Source organism: Thermobia domestica, chromosome 2 (genome assembly GCF_964235325.1).
Source record: "Thermobia domestica chromosome 2, izTheDome1.hap1.1, whole genome shotgun sequence".
Classification (NCBI taxonomy): Eukaryota; Metazoa; Arthropoda; class Insecta; order Zygentoma; family Lepismatidae; genus Thermobia; species Thermobia domestica.
The window spans coordinates 288,506,820-288,528,938 of NC_137455.1; the positions used below are offsets into that span (position 1 = coordinate 288,506,820).

At 38.2% G+C, this 22,119-nt stretch overlaps 1 protein-coding gene across 1 annotated transcript in view; it reads right to left on the reverse strand.

Moving 5' to 3' along the window:
* YL-1 (Vacuolar protein sorting-associated protein YL-1) overlaps window positions 1–22,119 on the reverse strand; it is a 58,842-nt gene that overhangs the window by 14,342 nt on the left and 22,381 nt on the right. The window contains exons 5-6 of the mRNA XM_081748851.1: window positions 17,433–17,621; window positions 7,500–7,797 (exon numbers count right to left, since the gene is read on the reverse strand). Of these exons, the coding sequence (XP_081604977.1) occupies window positions 7,500–7,797; window positions 17,433–17,621 (487 nt within the window). The remainder of the gene's footprint in view (window positions 1–7,499; window positions 7,798–17,432; window positions 17,622–22,119) is intronic.

The following is a 22,119-nucleotide window of genomic DNA, read 5'->3' on the forward strand; positions in this document are numbered from 1 at the left end:
TAACGATTTTTGGTTCGAGCCCAAATACTTGCTCCTCCAGAAATCAGACCCAGAACCACGTGAATAATGCCTTCCCTCCTAGACTTCACGACTACCGAAGTCAACAGTCAACTCGCTTTTAGTATTTAGATACAAATCGCCTATCTTTCATGTATATACACGGTGTTGTAATAATAATAATAATAATAATAATAATAATAATAATAATAATAATAATAATAATTTGTAGTAGCAGTATCATTGATAATAATTATATTGTCAATGTAGGATATCTGAAGAAAGTATTTGAAACTACACACAACATTGGGCTCGATTTGGCTCGACTCGACTCAAATTCGAGTCGAGTTTAGAGCCGAGTTGGAGGAAATTTTTCGATCCGAGTTTTCGAGTCGAGCTCAAATATGTCTGTTTCGAGCCGAGTTGAGTTTCAATGAAAACTCGCTCGAACTCGCTCGTGCCCATTCTTAACTGTCTCTCGTTCACGGTTTTGTTTAGGACTCTCAAGTAAGGCTCGATCGATATGTTGTATCTCGGTCTAGTTTCGATTTATTAAAGTCTGTCTCGTCTCGAAATTTGAAGAGGAGAAACATGATACTTAGAGTAATCTCGGTCTCGGCATCACCATTAGAATATGTTACGTATGTTCAAGTTTAATTCTAGAACGCTTGGAGCAATTTCAACGAAGTTTGATACACATATGACATACAATCACAATAATATTTTAGGGCAAGATATCTCCGGTCTCTCTAGCGGTGGATAGAAGGGTGACGTATAAATAATCGAGAACGACCTACATTCATGTCGAATACACATTTTTAAAGAGTCGCTATACTGATTGTTGAGAGTCCAGATGACATTTAAGCTCAAGTTTAGTCTAATAGAACAATAGATCTCCGTAGAACCTTATGCTAACTGTTAGAAATGAATAGAACTATTGAACCTACCAGAAATTTTGAAAACAAATAAATTGCACGTCAAATATACATTTCAAATATTTTGAATAAACTTTTATTCTTCCGTGTATACAGTTCAAAGACTAAACCATATTCGATTACCGATTAAAGAAAGAAAAAAAAAAAAAACGAAAAAAAAAATCATAATTTAACGTCAAACCATTAAGGTCTTTCGGCTGAAGGAGGTGAATGATTAATGAAAGTGAATGATGATGAAAAATTAAACATTGTGCTCTCCTACTCTGAATCAAACCTGGAACCACGTACAACAAAGGAAATACGCGCTAGTCACTACACTAGCAGAGAAAATTGCTTATTGCACTCTTTCGAGTACAAAGGCTATATGACACGGTGACCTTCAATTTAAGGTAGAACCATAAGCACCGCAATACGATCAAATTTCAAGGCTCTCCTCATCAGGACTCCAACCCAGGACACGGTGTAAGGAAGGCGCAAGTGCATGATTGTAAATATTTTGCCGTAATTTAAATGTGTTATACGGAGTATTCATATAGTTTTTGGCCAAGAAGAAGAAAAGAAAAGTTGTAAGCTGTTGTAGTTTTATTCATTGCTTATAGCATTGTTTCAAATTCTTTAGAAATAAATAAATAATAATAAAAATAAAAAACTTCCACTGAAATCTAGTTACATAAATCTAGTTTCATACTATCCTTCGATATGGACAACAAACCCATGTGCAAAAATCCTGCTGCTCTGTAACAATAGATAGCAATTTCCAAGAATTGTCTCACTTCCCTCTATGGGAGAATTTTGAAAACGCTACGTCTCATTCAGAGCTTACGAAGCAGAGATGGGTATTTTTGCTAACTCTCACTCACACTCACCTACCAAAATCTTCCTTTTCAATGCTGCACATGGAATGCGTTTCTTATGTTCTTGTCTCTGAAGCAAATGAGTCCACGTAAGCGCGAAGTGAGTGCGGGCTCGCGATCACACTCACTTCTCTCAACTGTGATCGCGCTCACTTGGGCTCGCGATCACACTCACTTCTCTCAACTGTGATCGCGCTCACTTGGGCTCGCGCTCAGTAATCTTAACTGCACTCGCGCTCACTAATCGCAAATGGGCTCGCGCTCACTTCTCTCTACTGGACTCGCGCTCACTCGCGCTCGCGCTCAGTTTTCCCAACAGAGCTCGCGCTCACTTTTTTCAACTGGGCTCGCGCTCACTTTTTTCAACTGGGCTCGCGCTCACTCGGGCTCACGCTCACTAATCTCAAGCGGGCTCGCGCTCACTCGGGCTCGCGCTCACTTTTTTCAACTGGGCTCGCGCTCACTCGGGCTCGCGCTCACTAATCTCAAGTGGGCTCGCGCTCACTTCTTTCAACTGGGCTCGCGCTCACTCGGGCTCACGCTCACTAATCTCAAGTGGGCTCGCGCTCACTCGGGCTCGCACTCACTTTTTTCAACTGGACTCGCGCTCGCTTGGGCTCGCGCTCAATTATTGAGCGCGAGCCCGGTTGAGTGCGAGTGCCGAGCTCACGAGCGCCGGGCTCGCGAGTTTGGACACCTATGATATGCAGAACATGATACAAACAGTCACGTTGTTATTCCTGTATCATCATGCAAATGTACTCTTTCAACAAGATAATGTTAATTGTTTCAACCACAGTCCTTCCTGCTGGTCTAATGGTCGCTGGTCCAGTGTTCGATTTCTGGGAGAGCACAAAAATTTAATTTCACAATCATTCACCATTCCTCTCCTCTATACTAAAGGTCATAATCATTGGAAGTTACACTTCTTTCCATATACCGCTCGCGTTACTCAAAGCATTCTCTAAGGAATGCGTCCTGATACATGCGAGGGTGCAATCATCTAGAAGAAATATACTCTGAAGAACTCTGACACCATATTAGTCCTTCTCTACATAGTCACTGTACTAAGCAACACATTTTTGCCAGCAGTTCTTCTTCTCCTTAAAACCGTTTTGTAAACTCTGCAGTTTGGCTTTGAAATCACAGTTCAACCTCAGAAATGACGTCATCCCTACTGTCAAAATGGCGTCCTCTGAGTGGACGCTTCACTTCTGGGAAGAGAAGAAAGTCACTTGGTGCTAGGTCTGGTGAATAAGGGGTGGACAATATTTTGTATCCTAATTCCACTTTCTTCATAGATGCATGGGTGGAATGAGCTAGTATATTGTCTGCCAACAGCAACACCCCTTTTGTGACCAATCCACGACGTTTCTTCAGTTCCTCTCTGAACTTAGTCAGGAGATGGAAATAACAGGTACTAGTAATAGTTTACTACTGTGATAGGTAATCTGTCATTATGACCTTTTCACAATCCCAGAAAACGGAAAGCATCACGTTGGCGGCAGACTTCTGCACTCGTGCCTTTTTAGATTGTCACTAGTTTGCCGAAAAAATCCTCTTCATCCACCTCATAGCGATGATACATCTCTCTTGCAGGGTCCTCGCGGTTTCTCTTCTGAAAAGGCGTGAGAGTAGTCGTGGCACCCTAGTATTTTTCTATTCCTTAAATATCCCCACTAAAATGGTTCCTCTTATTCTTTATATTCTCTATTGCTGACACTTTCTGAAGATGCAGCTGGTTGTGAATGATATTTCAGGCAGACCCACAACTCATACCTATTGCACACACAACATTTTCAATGATTATCCTCCTGTCTTCCATTATCTTCTCAACTTTCTCCGTCAAGGCGGTATCAATGAAAGATGGTCTTCCATATACCTAGAGGCGTCCTCAGTGGTTATGTGTCGAGTTTGCAATTGCCATTTCAACTTGAATATCATCTCATAGGATGGACTTCCATCCCCATAGACTTTTTTCATCTCTCCGTGGATCTGCTTTGCTGATTTCCCCTGAAGATGGAGAAACTTAATGATGCTCCGTATCTCAAGCTTGTCAATCATTGCACAGTTGTTCTAACGAGTCTAGAATGTACATGGTTAACATACAAGAACCTAACTATGAAATGAATGTCCGAGGGGGTTTGCACGTCATTTTCTAGGTAATTGCCTCCTTTTGCCCTCAAAACAGCTCTGATGCGACGTGAAATGGAGTTATAGACATCGTGACGTGGATGGTAGCCAGTGGAATATTACACCATTCTGCGTGGGATGCGTCACTCAGTTCCGCGAGAGAGGTTAGAGGCGGTAATCTGCGCAGGATTCTGTTCCCAAAAACGAACTACAGATGTTCAATTATGTTCAGGTCCGGAGATTGGCCTGGCCAAGAATGGTATTCAACTTCATTCCGATTTTCCTTAAACCACAACGAAACACTTCCAGCTGTGTGAATAGGCTCATTATTATCCTAAAATTGGACGATCATTGCCCGGAAATATCTCGGCCGCAGCATGCACACAAATGGCGACATAATCACATGCAATGACTCGACTATTAAGCATCAGCACAGAACTTAATGAAAATCAGGATATTGAGGCCTACAGCATCACAGAGCTGCTCCCATGTTTCATGGCTGGGTGGAAACACTGTGGATCATATGAGCATCTGTCACATACAACACAGCCTGTTCTTTGAAATAAGGAGAACAGTGATTCAATCGACTATCTCATACGTTTCCAATCGTCAGCAGTCCATGTTACACGTTTGCGGCACCACTAACGTCGTGCTAAAGCGTCACCGTCAGTTATTAGCAGTTTAACCCATGCAACCCAAACCCCGTCTTCTATTTGATGTAACTCGCGGCGTATTATGATTGTCGATACAGGCTTTAGGAGCTGCTTCTTGAGTTCCTCTGTCACTTGCACCACAGTCGCAGGACGGCTTTGAGTTACAATCCGCTTTAACGTTCGGTGCGATCTCTCACTGGTTTTATTCGGACTGCTGTTCCTCTTCGCCGACGTGGTTTAGCTGTGAGTTTTGTAGGGCGTCGTCACCCTGAACACTGCCTCGCGACACACCCAACACATCCGCGGTGCCTCAGTGTAGTGTTCACCTCTGGTGAGTGGGGACCATGGTTCGATCCCAGCTTGCGGCGCTAAGTGGGTTTTGTGGTGGAGTAACACCATATGCGTCGATTCTCTCGTTTCTTCCATTATTTCATTCATTTCTCATCATTACTATCTCCTTTAGCCCACACGGCATAATCGTGGGATGTACAACTCGAAGGTTTCTTTTTCATTTCATTTTTACATCCAACACACTTGCCACTTTCCTCACACTCCTCGCGCCATAAATGTGTCGTCTTTGGAAATAAGAGATGTTGCCCATTTTACACTATCACCGTCTGGTCAATTTACTGCAGAATAAAAGCAGGAGAAAAAACAATAAATCATCGGAAAAGTAAAAATAAATGGACTCAACGGAATACAGCAGGTAAAGAACACCCTGACTTAACTGCTTCTCACTCGTCGAATGATAGTGCAGCACACTGTGGAATGGCAGATTTAATTTGTGCATTGTTTTATTCACGTACGGAAGGTTGCCGGCTTATGTTGATATTTTTATTTTAGTGCCAATGTTAGACTTTGGAGCTTTTAAGAAAATAAAGAAATTTCAAAAACAAGTCTTTCTATTTCATTCTTAGCTCCAAATAGATTTCTTGAATCACAATATCGTGTTTGTTTCTTTTAAATGTCTCGACAGGCCAGAAACCAAGTATTTTGCTTTAGCATCTCTTACGACGTTCCTTCACCCGTACCAACGGATAAAAAGTGGTTTGGACTACCTGTATTCCCCAGGTTGAGAGCTGCACTAAATAAGATTTCGATGCAGTGTAATTTTCGCACAGTATTGAAACCCTTGTAAACTTTGGAAAAGAATATCATTCAATTCAAGAGCTATTACCTGACCCCAACGCAGTTTTCTGGAGGGTTATATAGGCATGACAAAAAGAAAATTAAAAGTAGGGTCAAGGGACATTTCAGATATGCTAAAGCTGAATACTCGGTTTCTGGCCAATCGAGACATTTAAAAGACAACACCATGCTGTTGATTGAAATACTTTATTTGGAGCTAAGAATGAAATAAAAAGACTTGTTTTTGAAAAGTTCTTCCTTTATTTATTTTTCTTTCTTAAAAAGTCCAAAGCTTAACATAGGGTTGATTAAGCAAGAAATGAGAGAGAATAATTATTAAGTTCATACAACATTGGCACAAAAAGAAAAGAATCAACTTGAGCTGGTAACCTTTCCTACGTGAACAAACGAATGCACAAACTGACCTATCATTCCACAGTATGCTGCACTACCATTCGACGTGTGACTAGCAGCTAAGATAAGGTGATCTACGCACTGTTTTAGCCAAGTGAATCCGTTTATTTCATTTTTCCCGTTTTAATTTATTTATTTATTTTATTTTATTTTTTATTATTCTCCGTGAACAAGGCTAAGGTAGAGCTGAAATGAAGGAAGTACAAAGTATTTTCAGAAATCACAATTATAAGTCAAAGATATATATATATATATATATATATATATATATATATATATATATATATATATATATATATGTGTGTGTGTGTGTGTGTGTGTGTGTGTGTGTGTGAATGTGTGTGTAAAAATGTACTGTATGTAAATACATACTTTGAAATGCAAATTTTAGGCACTATTCGACACATACCAGAATTATATATTCACAATTACCCGAGCTTAATTAACATTTCAAGATCGTTTGTAATTTTTTTCTGCAAGATTACGAGAAAATAGATTGTTAAACCAGACGGTTATAGGATTGCCTGTCTTCTAAGATAGTAATGACAATGACAAACAATGTGAATAAATGATGCAGTAATTGATGGAACTATGTTTCATTTGTGTTTGGCTTTTTTTTTTTTTTTTTTTTTTTGATACGTTAAGATATCAAAGCGATAGTAGTGCCACCTAGCGTGCACTGCATAACGTCACCAGTCGTATACATATATTGGACTTTAGTTTATTCGTAACAAGTGTGGTGACCTTTTGTGTTGAAGAATGCTACCCAAGATCAGACCCCTACTGGGAAGGCTACTTAACGGGACTTCATGATACCAAATAGTTATTGTGCAATAACCAAGATATGTAAGAACAAGAATTCACCGTGTTGAAACATGGCATAGTACACGTGTTTAAAAAAGCACAGCGAGGAGAGAGGGGTGATTCTTACAGAACCAAATCAACATCCGTCCGTCTACAAAACCATATACCAACTGCTATGAGAAAAGTGTATGCTGCCATCACAGGGAAGTACCTAGGTGCATAGTGAGGTTTTGCAAACCGTGTTAGCAATTCACATGATAGTTTATCGTAATCGGGTTGGAAAAGCGCCGAAAGAGGTGCATTCAAAAATTCTTGCTAAAACACATTGAAGAAAATCGCTTCAAATGGCGATGGTACTTCAAGCATCATGTAGACAGCGACGGTGGAAATACGGTCAGTGCCAATGGAAATTTCGATATCGGGTGAAAGATAAAATGCAGAGAAAAAAAATCATAGCAAGTCTACCGTCATTTCAAAATGTGAAACGAACCTCACTTTTTTTTTTTTTTTTTTTTTTTTTTTTTTTTTTTTTTTTTTAGGGAGTAACACTATTGTTATTAATTAAATCTTATCTAACTCACCTGGTGATCGGGCACATGCTTCTCTGTGCAGGCTTTGGTTTAGTCTGTTTAAAGATTTCTTTGAAAACTCTATCCTCTGTGAAAGTGATGAAGGATCTCTCTACCCGACCGACGCTTTTTTCTTCCTTTACCTCAGCCTCTTCTGTCTCTTGCTTCTCCTCCTCATCTACCGAGATCTTCTCGGGCAGCTCTTCTACCAGAGGCATTGACAAAGAGTAAAACTGGATTCGGGGACCTGTGTACACCTTCTTCACAAGCCGAGCTTTCTTTTTTTCCAACTCCAGCTTCTGATACTTCTCTGAAATACAAAGCACATTCAGATGGTAAGTTTTAGCAAACACTACTGAAAGAAAAGAACAGTAACTACCTCTGAAATATCAGATTGCATTTAAGATAATCGGTGGATTACCAAAATAAGTAGAAGCGCTCAAGATCTGACTATGACGAAGAATAGAGAGAAATTGTTGCATGTAACGGAGGTTCAATGATGAAATGTGCCAAAAAGTAAGAGCAAGAAAGACAACAGGATCAGCCTCACTGTCAAAAGAACACATCATATACGGTTGCGATAAAGAATTTTATGAGTAACAGGATCTTCTTCAAACAAGTGTAAGTGTTTTATTTTGATACAATTTTATATTTGCAGTTCTCTAGGCTGACTACATATTCCTTCAAAACAAATGTTATGATCTTAGATCATCGTCCATTAATTCGACTGGAAAATACCAACAGTGCTTTCTTAGATCTATACATAAAAAAAAGAGCTCCTTCGTGGCTAGGCGGTTAGCGTACGCGCTTCTGGCGTGAGAGACCCGGGTTCGATTCCCGGCGGGAGCTCATGTGGTTCGGATTCCATGTCCCGCCCCATATAGCCTCGCTGCTGAAAGGAACGTTAAATTCAAAATCAACTCCACTCAACAACAAAAAGCAAGTAGCACAATCTCACCTGTTTCAACGTAAAACGTTATCTTTTAGCATGTGCCTAAATATTTATTAACAACAACAGACAACAGAAAGATGGCCTCAACACATATTGTTAATATGCTCTTCATGTTTTCGTAGACCTCGCTATAATTAAGTATACAAAGCTTGACTACTGAAGAATACGTTTAATAAGTTGGAAATTTACGAGATCAAGAAGATACTCAAAGTTTGCCTGCAAATAAATTATTTCCCTGAAGGAAGTATTGACAACAAATCGTCAGTCTCGTTGTGGGTAGGTCTTATCGTTCTTATTAGTCGGCATAGTAATGGAACATTTCGAAACTTCTATTGCCACAGCGTCAATATACTCAACATTTTAAATACACTAATAACTATTTATATGTCAGAAAAGAAATCTTTAGTAGAAGAGATTTTTGAACCTTACTATTTACAGATATAATGCTATGTTCGTTACAACAGTGACTCGGTATAATCATAAAAGCTCAATTCACCCACCAACGTTGAAAATAAATATTGAAAAAATTTCGTCATAAGAGCCATTACTTGGTCAGAATTAGGAAGAAGAGATAGGATATTAATTATAGGGGAAATAAAATTTATAGAAGTTCTACACTTAAATAAAGAAATTAATTCTGACGACACAGCAATTTACAGATGCCATATACTTCTTCACTTCAAGACATTGAGACCCACACCTGCACTAACTTCTTTAACATCCACAGTTTCCTGAACGAACTATAGATACTAGCTGCACTGCATTTGAGTGGCAGGAAATCGTTCATTAGGAGAAACGGCACTGCATTTTAAGCAGTGACGTGTTGATCTTAGGACTACAATTTTTCTAGAATTTAAAGGGGAATATCAAGATTAGGAGACCACTCATAAAATGCATAGACGGAGGAAGACTTCAGACAAAGTAAAAATACTGCGGGAAAAAAATGTATTTTCCTTTTAGCAAAACGGCGAGTATTTTTCTACTTAGTCATACTATATTGTTCAACATTTAATATACTTTGTATTACGCTACAATATGTCCTTAATAGTATGTACAGTACAATCCTCACTTTTCACAAGATATGACACAAGTCAAAAGATAATATAGTAGTCACTCTGTGTAATTTTCTAGTAAGTGCGAAATATTACTCAGTAAAACTGTCAATGTTTTTGAGATTGTCTTTGTTCTACGTCAGTTCGTCATCTAAGCCTATGACGATATATTTTTATCATTTTCCCTGACTTTTCCCTGATTTCCAGATGTAAGACCAATCATTTTTCCTGACCCGTGACATTTAATAAGATAATGGTGTACTGACGATGAATACCTGTAAAAGCTAAATAAAGGCTTGGGCCAGTGATTCTCAACCTGTGTGCTACTTTCCGTTTGCATCATTATATAGTCGACACAGAGCCATACAAATGACTAATAATAGTAGACAAGCAAACCAACGTGAGCTAACCAAAGAACTGCTATTTGAGCTAGTGAAGAAACTCTATAAGACATCTTCAAATTACAAATTACACATTAACGTTAAACTGCTTCAAAAAATGTGAAGAAGAAATTGGCCACCTCTCTCCCCAATGAGCAGCTGTAACTTAAGAATTCTTTAAAAAATGTCAATAAACTGCTTTTGTTAATTTCGAAGAAAATAAGACGCAATCCTAAACATTTAGTAAACAAACGAAAAAACAATACTTTAATGGAACTTCTCATTGTTTCTTAGAATTCAAAATGAGAAAATGAAACGAGTTAAGCTTTTCAAAATAATGTGTAAATGTACAGTATATGCAATTGTGAGAATACAAATTGTGAATTTTTTCTCTCAAACGCAAAAAATCTTTGAAAAGTTTAACATAATGAAAGTTATGGGGGCGGACATTACAGCTGTCCATGCCAATTCCCCAACTTCCATTTCTTATACCGATTTTTTTTTTTTTTTTTTTTTTCAGTCATTGCAATAGATCCTAATTGTTATTACAATAGAACATAAATTAAATATGTTATATATATTGTACAACATACTAAAAGGTAAAAAGAACTTCAATGATATTAAGTAAGTAGGAACACTACTTAAAAGTTTTAACAATAATAACTAAGATTACTTGTTTCAGTTACTTAGATTGACTGCTTTAAAATTTTGACCTCACTTTCAATTTCTTGTGGTTCCAATCGTTGTTTTTTTTTTAAAGTTCATCTCTCTTTTTTTTCTAGTTCTTTTAACTCAGCCATTTTCCTCCGTTTAAGTTCTGCCTGAGACCTCTCATTTTCTCTTTCTTTTCTCTTTTCTTCCAAAACGGAATTATATCTTGTTCTCGCACCTTTTACAGAAGTTAAGAGTTCTGGATCTGAAACACTGAGACATCTAATTCCACCTATGTAGGCTAAATAATCTACCAGTTGTCGTTGGACTACTAAAGAAGCCTCTTGCAAATTTTCTACCAATAAACTTTTGTTAATAGAAAAACCAGACTGTACACTTAAATTTCCACGTGAAATAATTAATATCATTTTCACAAGACTCAAGAAATGTTTGAATTCACTTTTGCCACTTAGAACTGATTTATAAAACTCATCAAGATTTGTTTTGCTCCCATCTGAATTATAATAAGACGCCAACACACTTTTAGACTGCTGAAGAAAAGATTAGAACTTTTTCTGAACTAGCTCTGCTTTAACATCATCGAGATGAGACGACTGATGGAGTATTTGCAAGCACTTCGTCATCCTTATCCGGGCAATTTTAGGTTTATGCAAGATAACTTCAGGATCAAGGCATGATATGGCACGAGTAAGAGGATGCCTAAGAGAACATTTTTCGAGTATTTTTTTCAGTAGTGCCAATCAAAAAGTTTTGACAATTACTGGAGAAACTGCACTAGTCTACTTCTTTGACATCTTTAAGCTTTTCAGTTTTTTTTTTTTTTTTTTTTTTTTTTTTTCTTCGAATCCTGTATCTATATTCTCTGGGGCTTTCAGATTACTTTTAACTTTTAGATCTATAAACATTACCTCATTTGCCGTTATGATAAATGAAGCATTTCTTCTTTTATAAAACGCTTCAATAAATCTACAATAATAGTAAACAATTCTTCATATACGAGAGGTGCCATAGGTTTTTCGGTCTGAAGCTTAGTTAAAAATGGTTCTAGCTCCAGAGATTTGAGAAATTTAAGTTTAGCAGGCATGAGGGGATCTTGAATACCTGATTTCACTCTATTCAAGGTGGAATTTTGGGAAAGTTTAGTATCAGGACTTTCAGTGAAACCTTTCACATTTTCAAATATTTTTAAAGCTCTGTTTACACAATCAGCATTTTCCACTCATCGAACTTTACAATTTTTTTTAGGAAACAAAATTTCCTCTGAATTTTTACTGTTTCTACAAAATGAGACAAACATTCCTCTTCGGGCTGGTGACTTACTGAATAAAGACCGTAAAAACTTGTTGAGGTTCCATTCAACCATTAAAAGAGCACCGTGTAGCACATGCAAAGCACAAGATCCAATCTGTGGAGGTTTGGTTTCACTTCCCTGTACCTCTATTTCAGTTTGTAGAAAAGTTAGAAACTTCCAATTGGCATTGGTTCCATTCATGCTTATTTGGAGTGCCTTGGTCAAATCAAAACCCTCTGGGAAAGCTTCTTTAAATTTCAACAACAAATCATTTGCAGTTGCCCTATATAAAAAAACAGAGGTCAAGCACCTTGTTGTAACACTATCTTTAATTTGATCCCAATATCGCACATGCAGATCCATTTGACCCTTCCCACCAATTTTGTTAAAACGACTTGCCAAACTCAACAACATTTTTCCAAGCTGTTTGTAAGTATTTTTTTCTGGATAAATGGGGCAATATCATAACATATAGTGTAGCTATATTTAGCAGGCCCCATGCGAAAATTTTTTGCTATGTTATTGTCTGAAAACAGTCTGAAAAAGAAAGCCTCGTTTTCACACAAATTGTAACTATCTTTGCAGTTGATGAATCTAAAACACCCCACAATTTCACCAGCTGTAGCTTTCTTCGATATTATATAGTTTGAAGGGTCTGCAGTGATTTTATTACCACTTGGAATAACACCATGTACAACATGAAGTTCTTCAGAAGACTGTACGAAATGGGTTTTTGTACAACTCAATGAAAATCATTTATTCGTAGTGTCTCTTTCAACAAATAATGACTTAATTACGACGGTTGGTTTATAAGTTTTCAGCCTCACGAAGAAAACAAGTAGATAGGAAGCGAAGCTTGGTGTATTTATTCAACATATTCCTCTTGTAGTGCAATGCACTTTTCACACCGCTGCTGCAGTGCTTGCAGGCCAGGCAAATAGAAGTCGGATGAATGCTCTGCAAAGCAGGCCTCTGTTTGAGAAATGACCTCATCGGCGCCATTGAAATGCGTTCCCTTTAAAAACATTTTCAATTTAGGAAAGAGATAAAAGTCTGATGGAGCCAAATCAGGCGAATAAGGTGGATGTTCCTGTATTTGAAACCGTAGATCCGCCTATTTTTGCAATGTCAGACGTGCCTTGTGTGTGAGCGCATTGTCCTGGAGGAAGATTACCCCTTTTGACAGCTTTCTACGTCTCTTTTCTTTTAATGCTGCTTTCAGTTTGTCCAGAAGAGATGTATAACAAGTTGCATTGCTGGTTTCACCCGATTTCAGATAATCCAGCAAAAGAATTCCTTCACAATCCCTGAAGACCGTAGCAAGGACCTTAGCAGAGGGTCGCTGTGTCCTAGCCTTCTTCGGACGTGAAGAACCGCTGTGGCGCCATTCCGCCGACTGCTGTTTCATTGTGGGATCGTAGAAATATAACCAGGTTTTGCCCACTGTTACGAGCCATTGCAAAAAATTGGCCTTATCCGCTTGAAATTGGGATAGAACTCCCTTACTTGCCTCCAGCCGTTCACGCTTCTAATCTGCGTTCAAAAGTTTCGGAATTCATTTTGCCTCATACCCATGCCTCATACCTTCCTCATACCCATGTCTTCATGGATAACTTTCCACACCCGTTCATGACTAAATGCCCAATGTGTCCTCTGTCTGTCTGAGCGGGATTCGGCGATTCTCGAGAATCATCCGGTGAATGGTGTCAATCATCTCAGGAGAAGTCCCTAAAATTGGTCTGCCACACCTTAGATCATCGTTCAGACCAAACTGCCCACGTTTGAAGTTCGCTGCCCATTTCTTCACAGTGGCATACGATTGTGCCTTGTCCTCCAATGTCGTTACAAGGTCGTTGTGGATCTCCTTCAGCGAAAGTCTCTTTAGGAGAGGTACTTGATGAATGCACGGTGTTCAAATTTACTAATTTCTGGGACGTAGGCTATCCTCAATTTGGACCTGGAAAAAACAAATTTAAAATTGGTTTAGTCAAACCAAATTTTGCACAGTAGCTTCACAAATGATAAGCCTCATAAACATATATAACTTTTATATCTGCCTTGAACCTGAGAACTTATCAGCCTACCCTCGTATTGGCTTATTTTAACAAATAGGTAAGACGGACAATAGTTTCATTTCCTGAGAAAAATCACCAATTTTCCTTTGATTTCCAGGTTTTCCAGGTTAAGCACCATTTTCCCTGTTTTCCTTATAAAAAAATGAAATCTTTGAGTTTTACGTCCCACGGTTATGTCGGTTAGGCTAAAGGAGACGGTGATTATGAGAAATGAATGAAATGGTGGAATGAAGAAAGTGGGAGGAAACGGGAGAACCCCGAGAAAACCCAAGCACACGGTGTTTGTCCACCACAAAGTTCACTTGGGGGGTTGGGATCAATCCCGAGACCCCAAGCACCAGAGGTGAACGCTCTACCACTGAATCACTGCGGCCCCAACCTGTTTTCCTTGTTTTCCAGATTTGTACCGTGTCAGGACTTCGGATTTAGATTTCTGGGCTTTCAGCATCTATGGTCATTTAGCCCGTCATGTATGAGGGATGACGTCCTTGGCGAGCACATTATCCGGGGAAAGGAAGGTAGAAAGGATTGGGGAAGGAAGGAAGCGGCCTGGGTCCTTAAGTTAGGTATCACCCCGGCATTTGTTTGGTATGAGTGAGGAAAACCTAGGAAAATCTCATTTAGGATGGCTAGCTTTTCACATTTTTCAACCGAGTGCCCCCACCGGGAATCGAACCCGGGACCGCTCACACCACTTTTGCAGTTGGATCCGTTACTGTTCGTGTTTTTTAATATAAGGTATGATCATGAATAAGCTTGGTGTTCGTAAGGTTAGATTCAATAAAAATTGTGTGACAAAATCAGAAGCCTACCACTGACTAATACAGAGATGACTGAATCTCAAATAGATTTAGTGTTTTGAACAATTTAACTAGGCCCCCACCTGTGGTCTAATGGCCAGAGCGCGCATCTTTGGTGCACAGGTCCTGGGTTAGATTCCCGGTGGAAAAGCATTGAACGTATTACGGTGGTTCGAATTCCACCTTAAACTGTACCTTCATGTCTCATATAGCCTCAATGCTAAAGAGATACGATAAATTTCAATAAACAAATAACAAACAATTTAAATACTGACGACGCCAACACTCTGCCCATGCACTAAGCCCGACCATGAAGTATATAGATTTTGTCAAAAGATATGTCGATACGTATTTTAGATTGTGGGGTACGACTAGTAACCGTATAATAACGTGCAGCTGAAAAAGAACAGGAAAAAGAAAAGAAGAAAAATTACATACAAAATACAATAAAAATACACTCGTTCTAACATTCATACTTTGGTGAGTGCCAGGCGGTTCAAGAATAAATTTCCATTGACTTTTCCTTGATTTTAAACTTTGAAAAATACAATAAGTTGAGAAGGATTCAATTTATGCCAAAAATATTAACTTTCAATAATAAAACGTCAAAAATAGTCAGGTGAGGAGGTTAATTCAATATAAATTTCGATTTCTTGATTAAATTGCAAAATATTAATTCAAAATTGACTCAACATAGAGTTTCTCAAATGCAGTTATTTTTCAGGGAATGGGCTACATCCAAATACAAATAAAGCGTCAATCAGCACAATTACGATTAATGACCTCACTAATAATTTACTACGTAATTCTCTATTTAATTTCTCTTATTCAATGATTTTATTTAAGATTTGTGTGTAACCGAGCTACCTCATTCTACAAAGAAACATTACAAGTGGTACTTCTGCTAGTCTAATAGAAATTAATACTCCCCTTATCACAAAGCTATAGTACGTAATTTACCCAATTCTGCTCCTCGTCTTCAGAACTTCAGTTGATCTGTCCACCTTACACTAACAGGTAGCTGCATTTTAAATTCTGGTTTTCAAACATCCAATTAATTATCAAAAAAATAATTTATCAATATTTAATTATTTTCGGTAAAACGTCAATTTAATTACAGCTATTGATTACTCTACCTTAAGCCACACAACCTACTCTTCAGTTAGATAATGTTTTAAATCCAGTACTTTAAACAAGGATATAAATATCAATTAAATGTGCGAAAAAGTAGAATTTCAAGATTTAAAACTTTCTTTAAAATACAAATTTTATAACAACCGCGGCTAAGAACATTTCAAATGTTTTCCTGATTTAAGACAAGTTTAAAGGGATATTTCAATCATTACTCACTGTACCACTATTCATTGTACGTGATTTAACTCACAATTTTACATTTGCACTTTTTCACTATAATTTTAGCACTCACTTTTATGAAGCAATTGTAATTGTCAAATTGTACTTGTTTTGCATTTTTAACACAAAATACTTATTGCTTATTCACTTCGATATGCTGTGAAATAATTTTACGCGATAATAAATTGAAGCACAAATTAAATATCAACGAAAGAAAGAAAAAAGTCACAACCTGACTATGCTATTATAAGATAAGCCCATTTTATAACCATGGCAAAACGATTCTACGGCCAAAACAGTATACGATGTTACGGCTAGTACATTTCACGATCGAGGTTAAGGTACCGCACGATTTAGGATTTAGATTTCTGAGCTTCCGGCATCTAAGGCCATTTAGCCCTTCACGTTTTGAGGGATGACGTCCCTCGGCGAGCACACAATCCGGGGAAAGGAAAAAAAAAATGAAATCGTTAAGTTTTACGTCCCACAATTATGCCGGTTAGGCTAAAGGAGACGGTGATGATGAAAGAGGAGTGAAAATGGTGGAATGAAAAAAGTGGGAGGAAACGAGAGGACCCCGAGAAAACCCACGAGCACGGTGTTTGTCCACCACAAAGTCCACACGACGCGAGCTGGGATCGAACCAGGGACCCCAAGCACTGGAGGTGAACGCTCTACCACTGAGCCACCGCGCCCCCAATCCGGGGAAAGGGAAGGAAGAAAGGATTGGGAAAGGAAGGAAGCGGCCTGGGACCTATAAGTTAGGTACCATCCCGGCATTTGCCTGGTGTGAATTAGGAAAACTCAGGAAAACCTCATTCAGGGTGGCTGACCTGAAAAAGCGTTTTTTATACATTTTCGACCGAGTACCCCACCCGGGACTGCTCTCACCGAAAGCGAGAGCGTTAGCGACTACACTATGCGGGGCCACACCGCACGATTAAGTTCATGGCACAGGTTACAGCACCCAGACGTAAACTGTGGTACAGTGCTACCACCGAGTTTCCGTCACATGTTGTGTCCTGTTACCAGCTTTTATTAACCACCTCACAACAAACGACCTTGATAAAACTACAATGTTACGCAATACAAGTCATTCATTTTTCCTCCTTGATTTTTTTTTACAAAGAAAGAAAAATTATGGAGTACATTTATATTTTTTTGTCTTTTTTAATTTTTCTTCGTAACAAATATTAATTGTTATTATACCTGGGGGTGCACACGTTACAGTATGTATTCGAATTCAGCAAAACTTTCCTGCAATACACACTTTGGCTGCTTTTGAAATTCTCTTGATTGATGGCATATTCCTTGTAAATGTAACTTACTACGAAGGAAAGAAACAAAAAAAGTACAGATCCAAAACTTACCGAGAGACTTTAAATTCTCTTGTTCTGTGATCTTTGCTTCCTCCAACAACTCTTCCTGCGTATACTTCTTCACTTCTTGTGATCGATTCTTTCTAACTTGCTTCTTTTGTCCAAGTTCCGTCCTTTCCCGGATTCGCTGAAGCGTCTCCGCTGATTTGGCAGCTGTTGATTTACGAATTGATTTTCGTTCTGAAAAATGTACATACAAATATAATAATTTAACCACGCGACTATCTGATATATACTACATCAACAGTTACAGATATTCCGACATCTTCATAACTGTTTACTGCTAAAGAGAAGATAATAGTAAAACTAACCTTTAAAATACGAGGGGGGGGGGGATGAAAAGTTCCTGGGTTTATTTCCTTTAAATTCAAGTATGCAAATAAAATTGTTAGCATATGAAAGCCCAATACCTTAATACATGTGTTAAAATCAATTGAATCCCAATTGTACAACGTCTGTAATTGCAGGTAGAAGGTGAGATGAAAGTGATACGAGGAACTGAGGTCCGTCGGAAGTTCTTATGACTCTAAGAAAAGTCTGCAAAGGAAATTCATATATAACTGTGCCAAACACTGGGGGAGTAAAGTGAGAAATGTCCTTTATACAGCTGTGTAAAAACCTGGATATCACGTTTCAAGACTGGACGTTTCATGGTGGAGATGAGCCCCGTAGCGGACGGCCGTCAATCTCAACAGACCAGCAAACATGAGATGCTGTCCTTGCGCTGATTCTTGATGATCGTCGAATATCCGCCAAAAAGACTACCCAGATACTGGACATTTCCAGGGAGCGAGTTGGTTATATTATTACCACAGTACTAAACACGCCCAAGCTTTCAGCGAGTGGGTGCCCTAACTTTCGAGTACGGATCAAAAGAAGAAACATGTCGAAGCATCCAAAGCCACCTTGGCCCATTTTGAAAAGACTTCTGGCAAGACTACTGATAGAAGATGAAACCTGACTCTATATTTATGATCTCGAAACCAAGGAACAGTTTCATAGGTGCCATAGTGGTTCCCCCCTCCCCAAAACGTTTAGTATCCAGAAATCAGACACAAAAGTTCTGACGTCCCTTTCTGGGACAAAGATGGCATTATAATGGTGGACTACTTACCGAATGGCGCCTCTATCACCGAAGAATATTATGCTAATCTTCTAGACCAGCTGAAAGAGGCAATTAAGAGGACACGCTGTGGAAAGCTCACAAAGGCATCATGATGTTACATGATAATGCTCTCGTACACAAGCCCAACAATGTTGCTGCTAACTTGGCCAATCTGGGATTCCAATTGGTCCACCACCCACCTTACTCCCCAAATTATTATGTCACTGAATTCCGAATGTGCTTAACTATATCTTATTTAGCTAGATTTATCTTATTGGAGAATCAGAGTCACATTTTGTTACGGTTATCTTCGCCCCTCACGACAAGATGCTTGTAACATTATTAAATTTTGAACAATAATATTGTATGGAATGCTTCACTTTTATAAAAATGTTATATGTATATTTTTAAAACAGTTGGTTTCTTCTTTATTTGCAGGCTGCAATTTTAAACCCCAAGGTATTAACATGGAATTTTATTTTTAATTAACGAATAAATATGCCACCTATATAAAATAGCAACATAGCATATAACAGAACAATTAACTATTTTTAACACAAAATTCAACAAATATACAAAACCAATAAATACAGATTAATGCAAGCATGGCGTTGTGAAGCATTACACAGGAAAATTCTTATAGACGCAATAAACAAGGTACATCTACGATAACGCTTTTAAATAGTACTAAAAATGTGTTAATTACTTTGTTTAAATAAATATTACTCTGAATTATGCCTGAAGACATTAATGAAAATATTTCGATAATTTTAGTTGCGATGGGCTTGCATGCACTTCACCTTCTTCTTCCGAAATATACAATTAATTTACATTGCAAAATTACATCATTCCATACGAATTCACCAGATGCATGTTGCTTCATAGTCACAGATTTGGCTGATTTTTTTTGTACTGAAAGGTAGTGTGGTCTAAGTAACAGAAATGCAATATGAGAACTTTTTAATAGATACTGCGGAAAATACAGGGTGTTCAAAAAGTGACGAATTTCTCCAAATTGGCCGTTTCTGAAAAACACCCTACGACAGAAAAAGAGCCATATCTCAACAACTATTTGACCAATTGTATTGATTTTGGTCTTGCTTGAAAATGGAAGGTCTGTACAAACCGAAGATGTCATTTTTGCATGCGTAACTCCAAAAATCTCAAAAAATCTTGTGAACTAGACAAAAAATACTAACCAAAATAACACCCGAAATGACAATTTTTTAAATGGTGAATCCCAGGTGATAAAACAAAATAATTTGGTACATCACCTTACCAATACATATACAATAACATAAATAAAAATTAAAAAGGTATTATTTCTGACAATGAAATTATCACAATTTTATTGTACCCTTACCTGGTTGCTGTCTGACGCTTTAGAAGAGTCCATATTTCTGCAAACACAACACATATGTCACAAATTGAACAGTTCTAGCACACCAGAAGATATGTGGAAGTACGTCACTACTGTGTAAGAATTAACACTCACATAATAGAAGGAAAAATGCTCCAATTATACATCGTTATGAACAAGGATATAACATAATAATCACAGTATGTCCAAAAAAGACAATGGTATGAAGGTACAGCATGTAGAAGCTCCCACCGAGAAATACTTACAAATACTGCTTCTGGAAAAGGGAAACGATATTGGCAGTATCTTCTGCACTGATGTAATATGTTCGTCCTGCTGATGTGATGGGAACATTGATGATCTTCAAGACATGGCCTGTGAGGATCCAGCATGTGTCAGGAGTTGAGGGCCAGGTGTAAGACATAGATGGACCATTAGGATGCATGAACTGTACTTTTACATCACCATTTTCTTGTGAAACATCAATGATCTTTCCCAACCACCATTTTTCACAATAAACACAAGCTACGTACTGCTCTACTTGTAACTCAGTAACTTGTGACTGTACATGCTCCCTTTTACCCAAGTGTACATTGTGTGAATGAAGAGAACCAGAAACTCTGTGCACTTGAATTGTTAGTGAATTCGGTATGGGGATGAAACTATGATAGTGCCTGATACCACGAATTGGCTGTGTATTAGTGTACCTTTTCTCCAGAGCAATGGAAGAAGCAGATATTTCTGATGATGAAACATACAATATTTTGATGCCAGTGATATTCTTGTCTGCATAATTGAAGAGATCTTCAGGAGTTAATATTATATTATCTCTTGGGTGTTTAAGACTGTTGTGAGTAGCCATTCGTTTCACAGTGGCACCGATACCATCACATGCCGTTTTTCCATGGCTTGTGCCAAAGAAATGCCACTCCGCCATTGTGCCATGATCTTCCAGATGGTAGCACAAATTTGTGAGGGTTTTTGTAATGTTTATACTGTGCTGCTGAGCCGTCACTGAAATACAAAATAGGGCCACTTCCGGAACAACTTTTCTAATATGAGCAACAATGTGTTTCTGAAATGACCAAAATGTATTTGTATCATGCTGCAAGCAGTCACTTATTACGCACATACAGAGGTGACAGACAGACCCAGAAGTATCTCTGTAATAGACCAGAAACGGATGAACCGTAGCTTGACAAGTACTCCAATGAAAACTCTGAATGGAATCCTGAATTACAACGGAATAATTTTCAGAGAAATCAGCAATAATGATAACTGTTTCTTGTGTTATGTTTTCCCTTGATATTTGCAAAAAAAGTGCTCTGACATTTAGAAATGAAGTGATGAGCTGTAAGTTTTGAAAGATTGGTAACCAGTTTGTCAATAAAGTCATCCCATGGTTGTTCTATGCATGCAATAGTTGATCTGTCCGTTTCTTCCCACTGGTAGTACTTTATAGTATCTACAAGGTTAAACATTTCGGATTGCAGCAGTTCCGACTTGACAAACTCTTCTGATGGACAGTTTTTGCAGCGATGAATCATGCATTCTTCATTCTCTAATGTACAAACCAATTTTTGGAGCATACCCTTATAATCTTGTATGTGTATGGCTTGTAGCATCAGCTTGACATTTTGATGATATTTACATACACAAACAGAATGTATTCCACGGCTTACAGTGGTCACACACTACTTGGGACGTAACTGGCAAAATTTAGAAAATCCAATTTTTTCTGTTGGATGCTTTTCCTTAAAATATGTAAAGATTTCCTTCAAGTTGAACAATAACAGCCTTTTCTATTTCAATTCCCTCCCATTCTCAGTCGGCACAGACACACAATCCTTTTTATCAGCACAAACTCGACTTATATCATCATGTAGATAAAATTCTTGAACACATTTTATAGTATCATTGCTTACACTTGCACCTTTTCTTTTGCCAGGTTTGGATAGAATACCTTCTGTGTTTCTGATCGTACGTACTTGTCTAACCATGTATTCAGTTGTTTCAAAATATTCCATAGTCTGTGGTATAGTCCATGAGTTAGGAACTAGAGTCAGTATTTGCACCTTATCCGGGATGGTAGATACAGCAAATTTTCTCCTGAGCCTCTCCATCAATGTGTCACAGTCTGAACATGTGGTAGTGCACGGCATTGGAACACTGTGTAACTCATGAGGAGAAACATGTAATAGATCTGCTGCTGT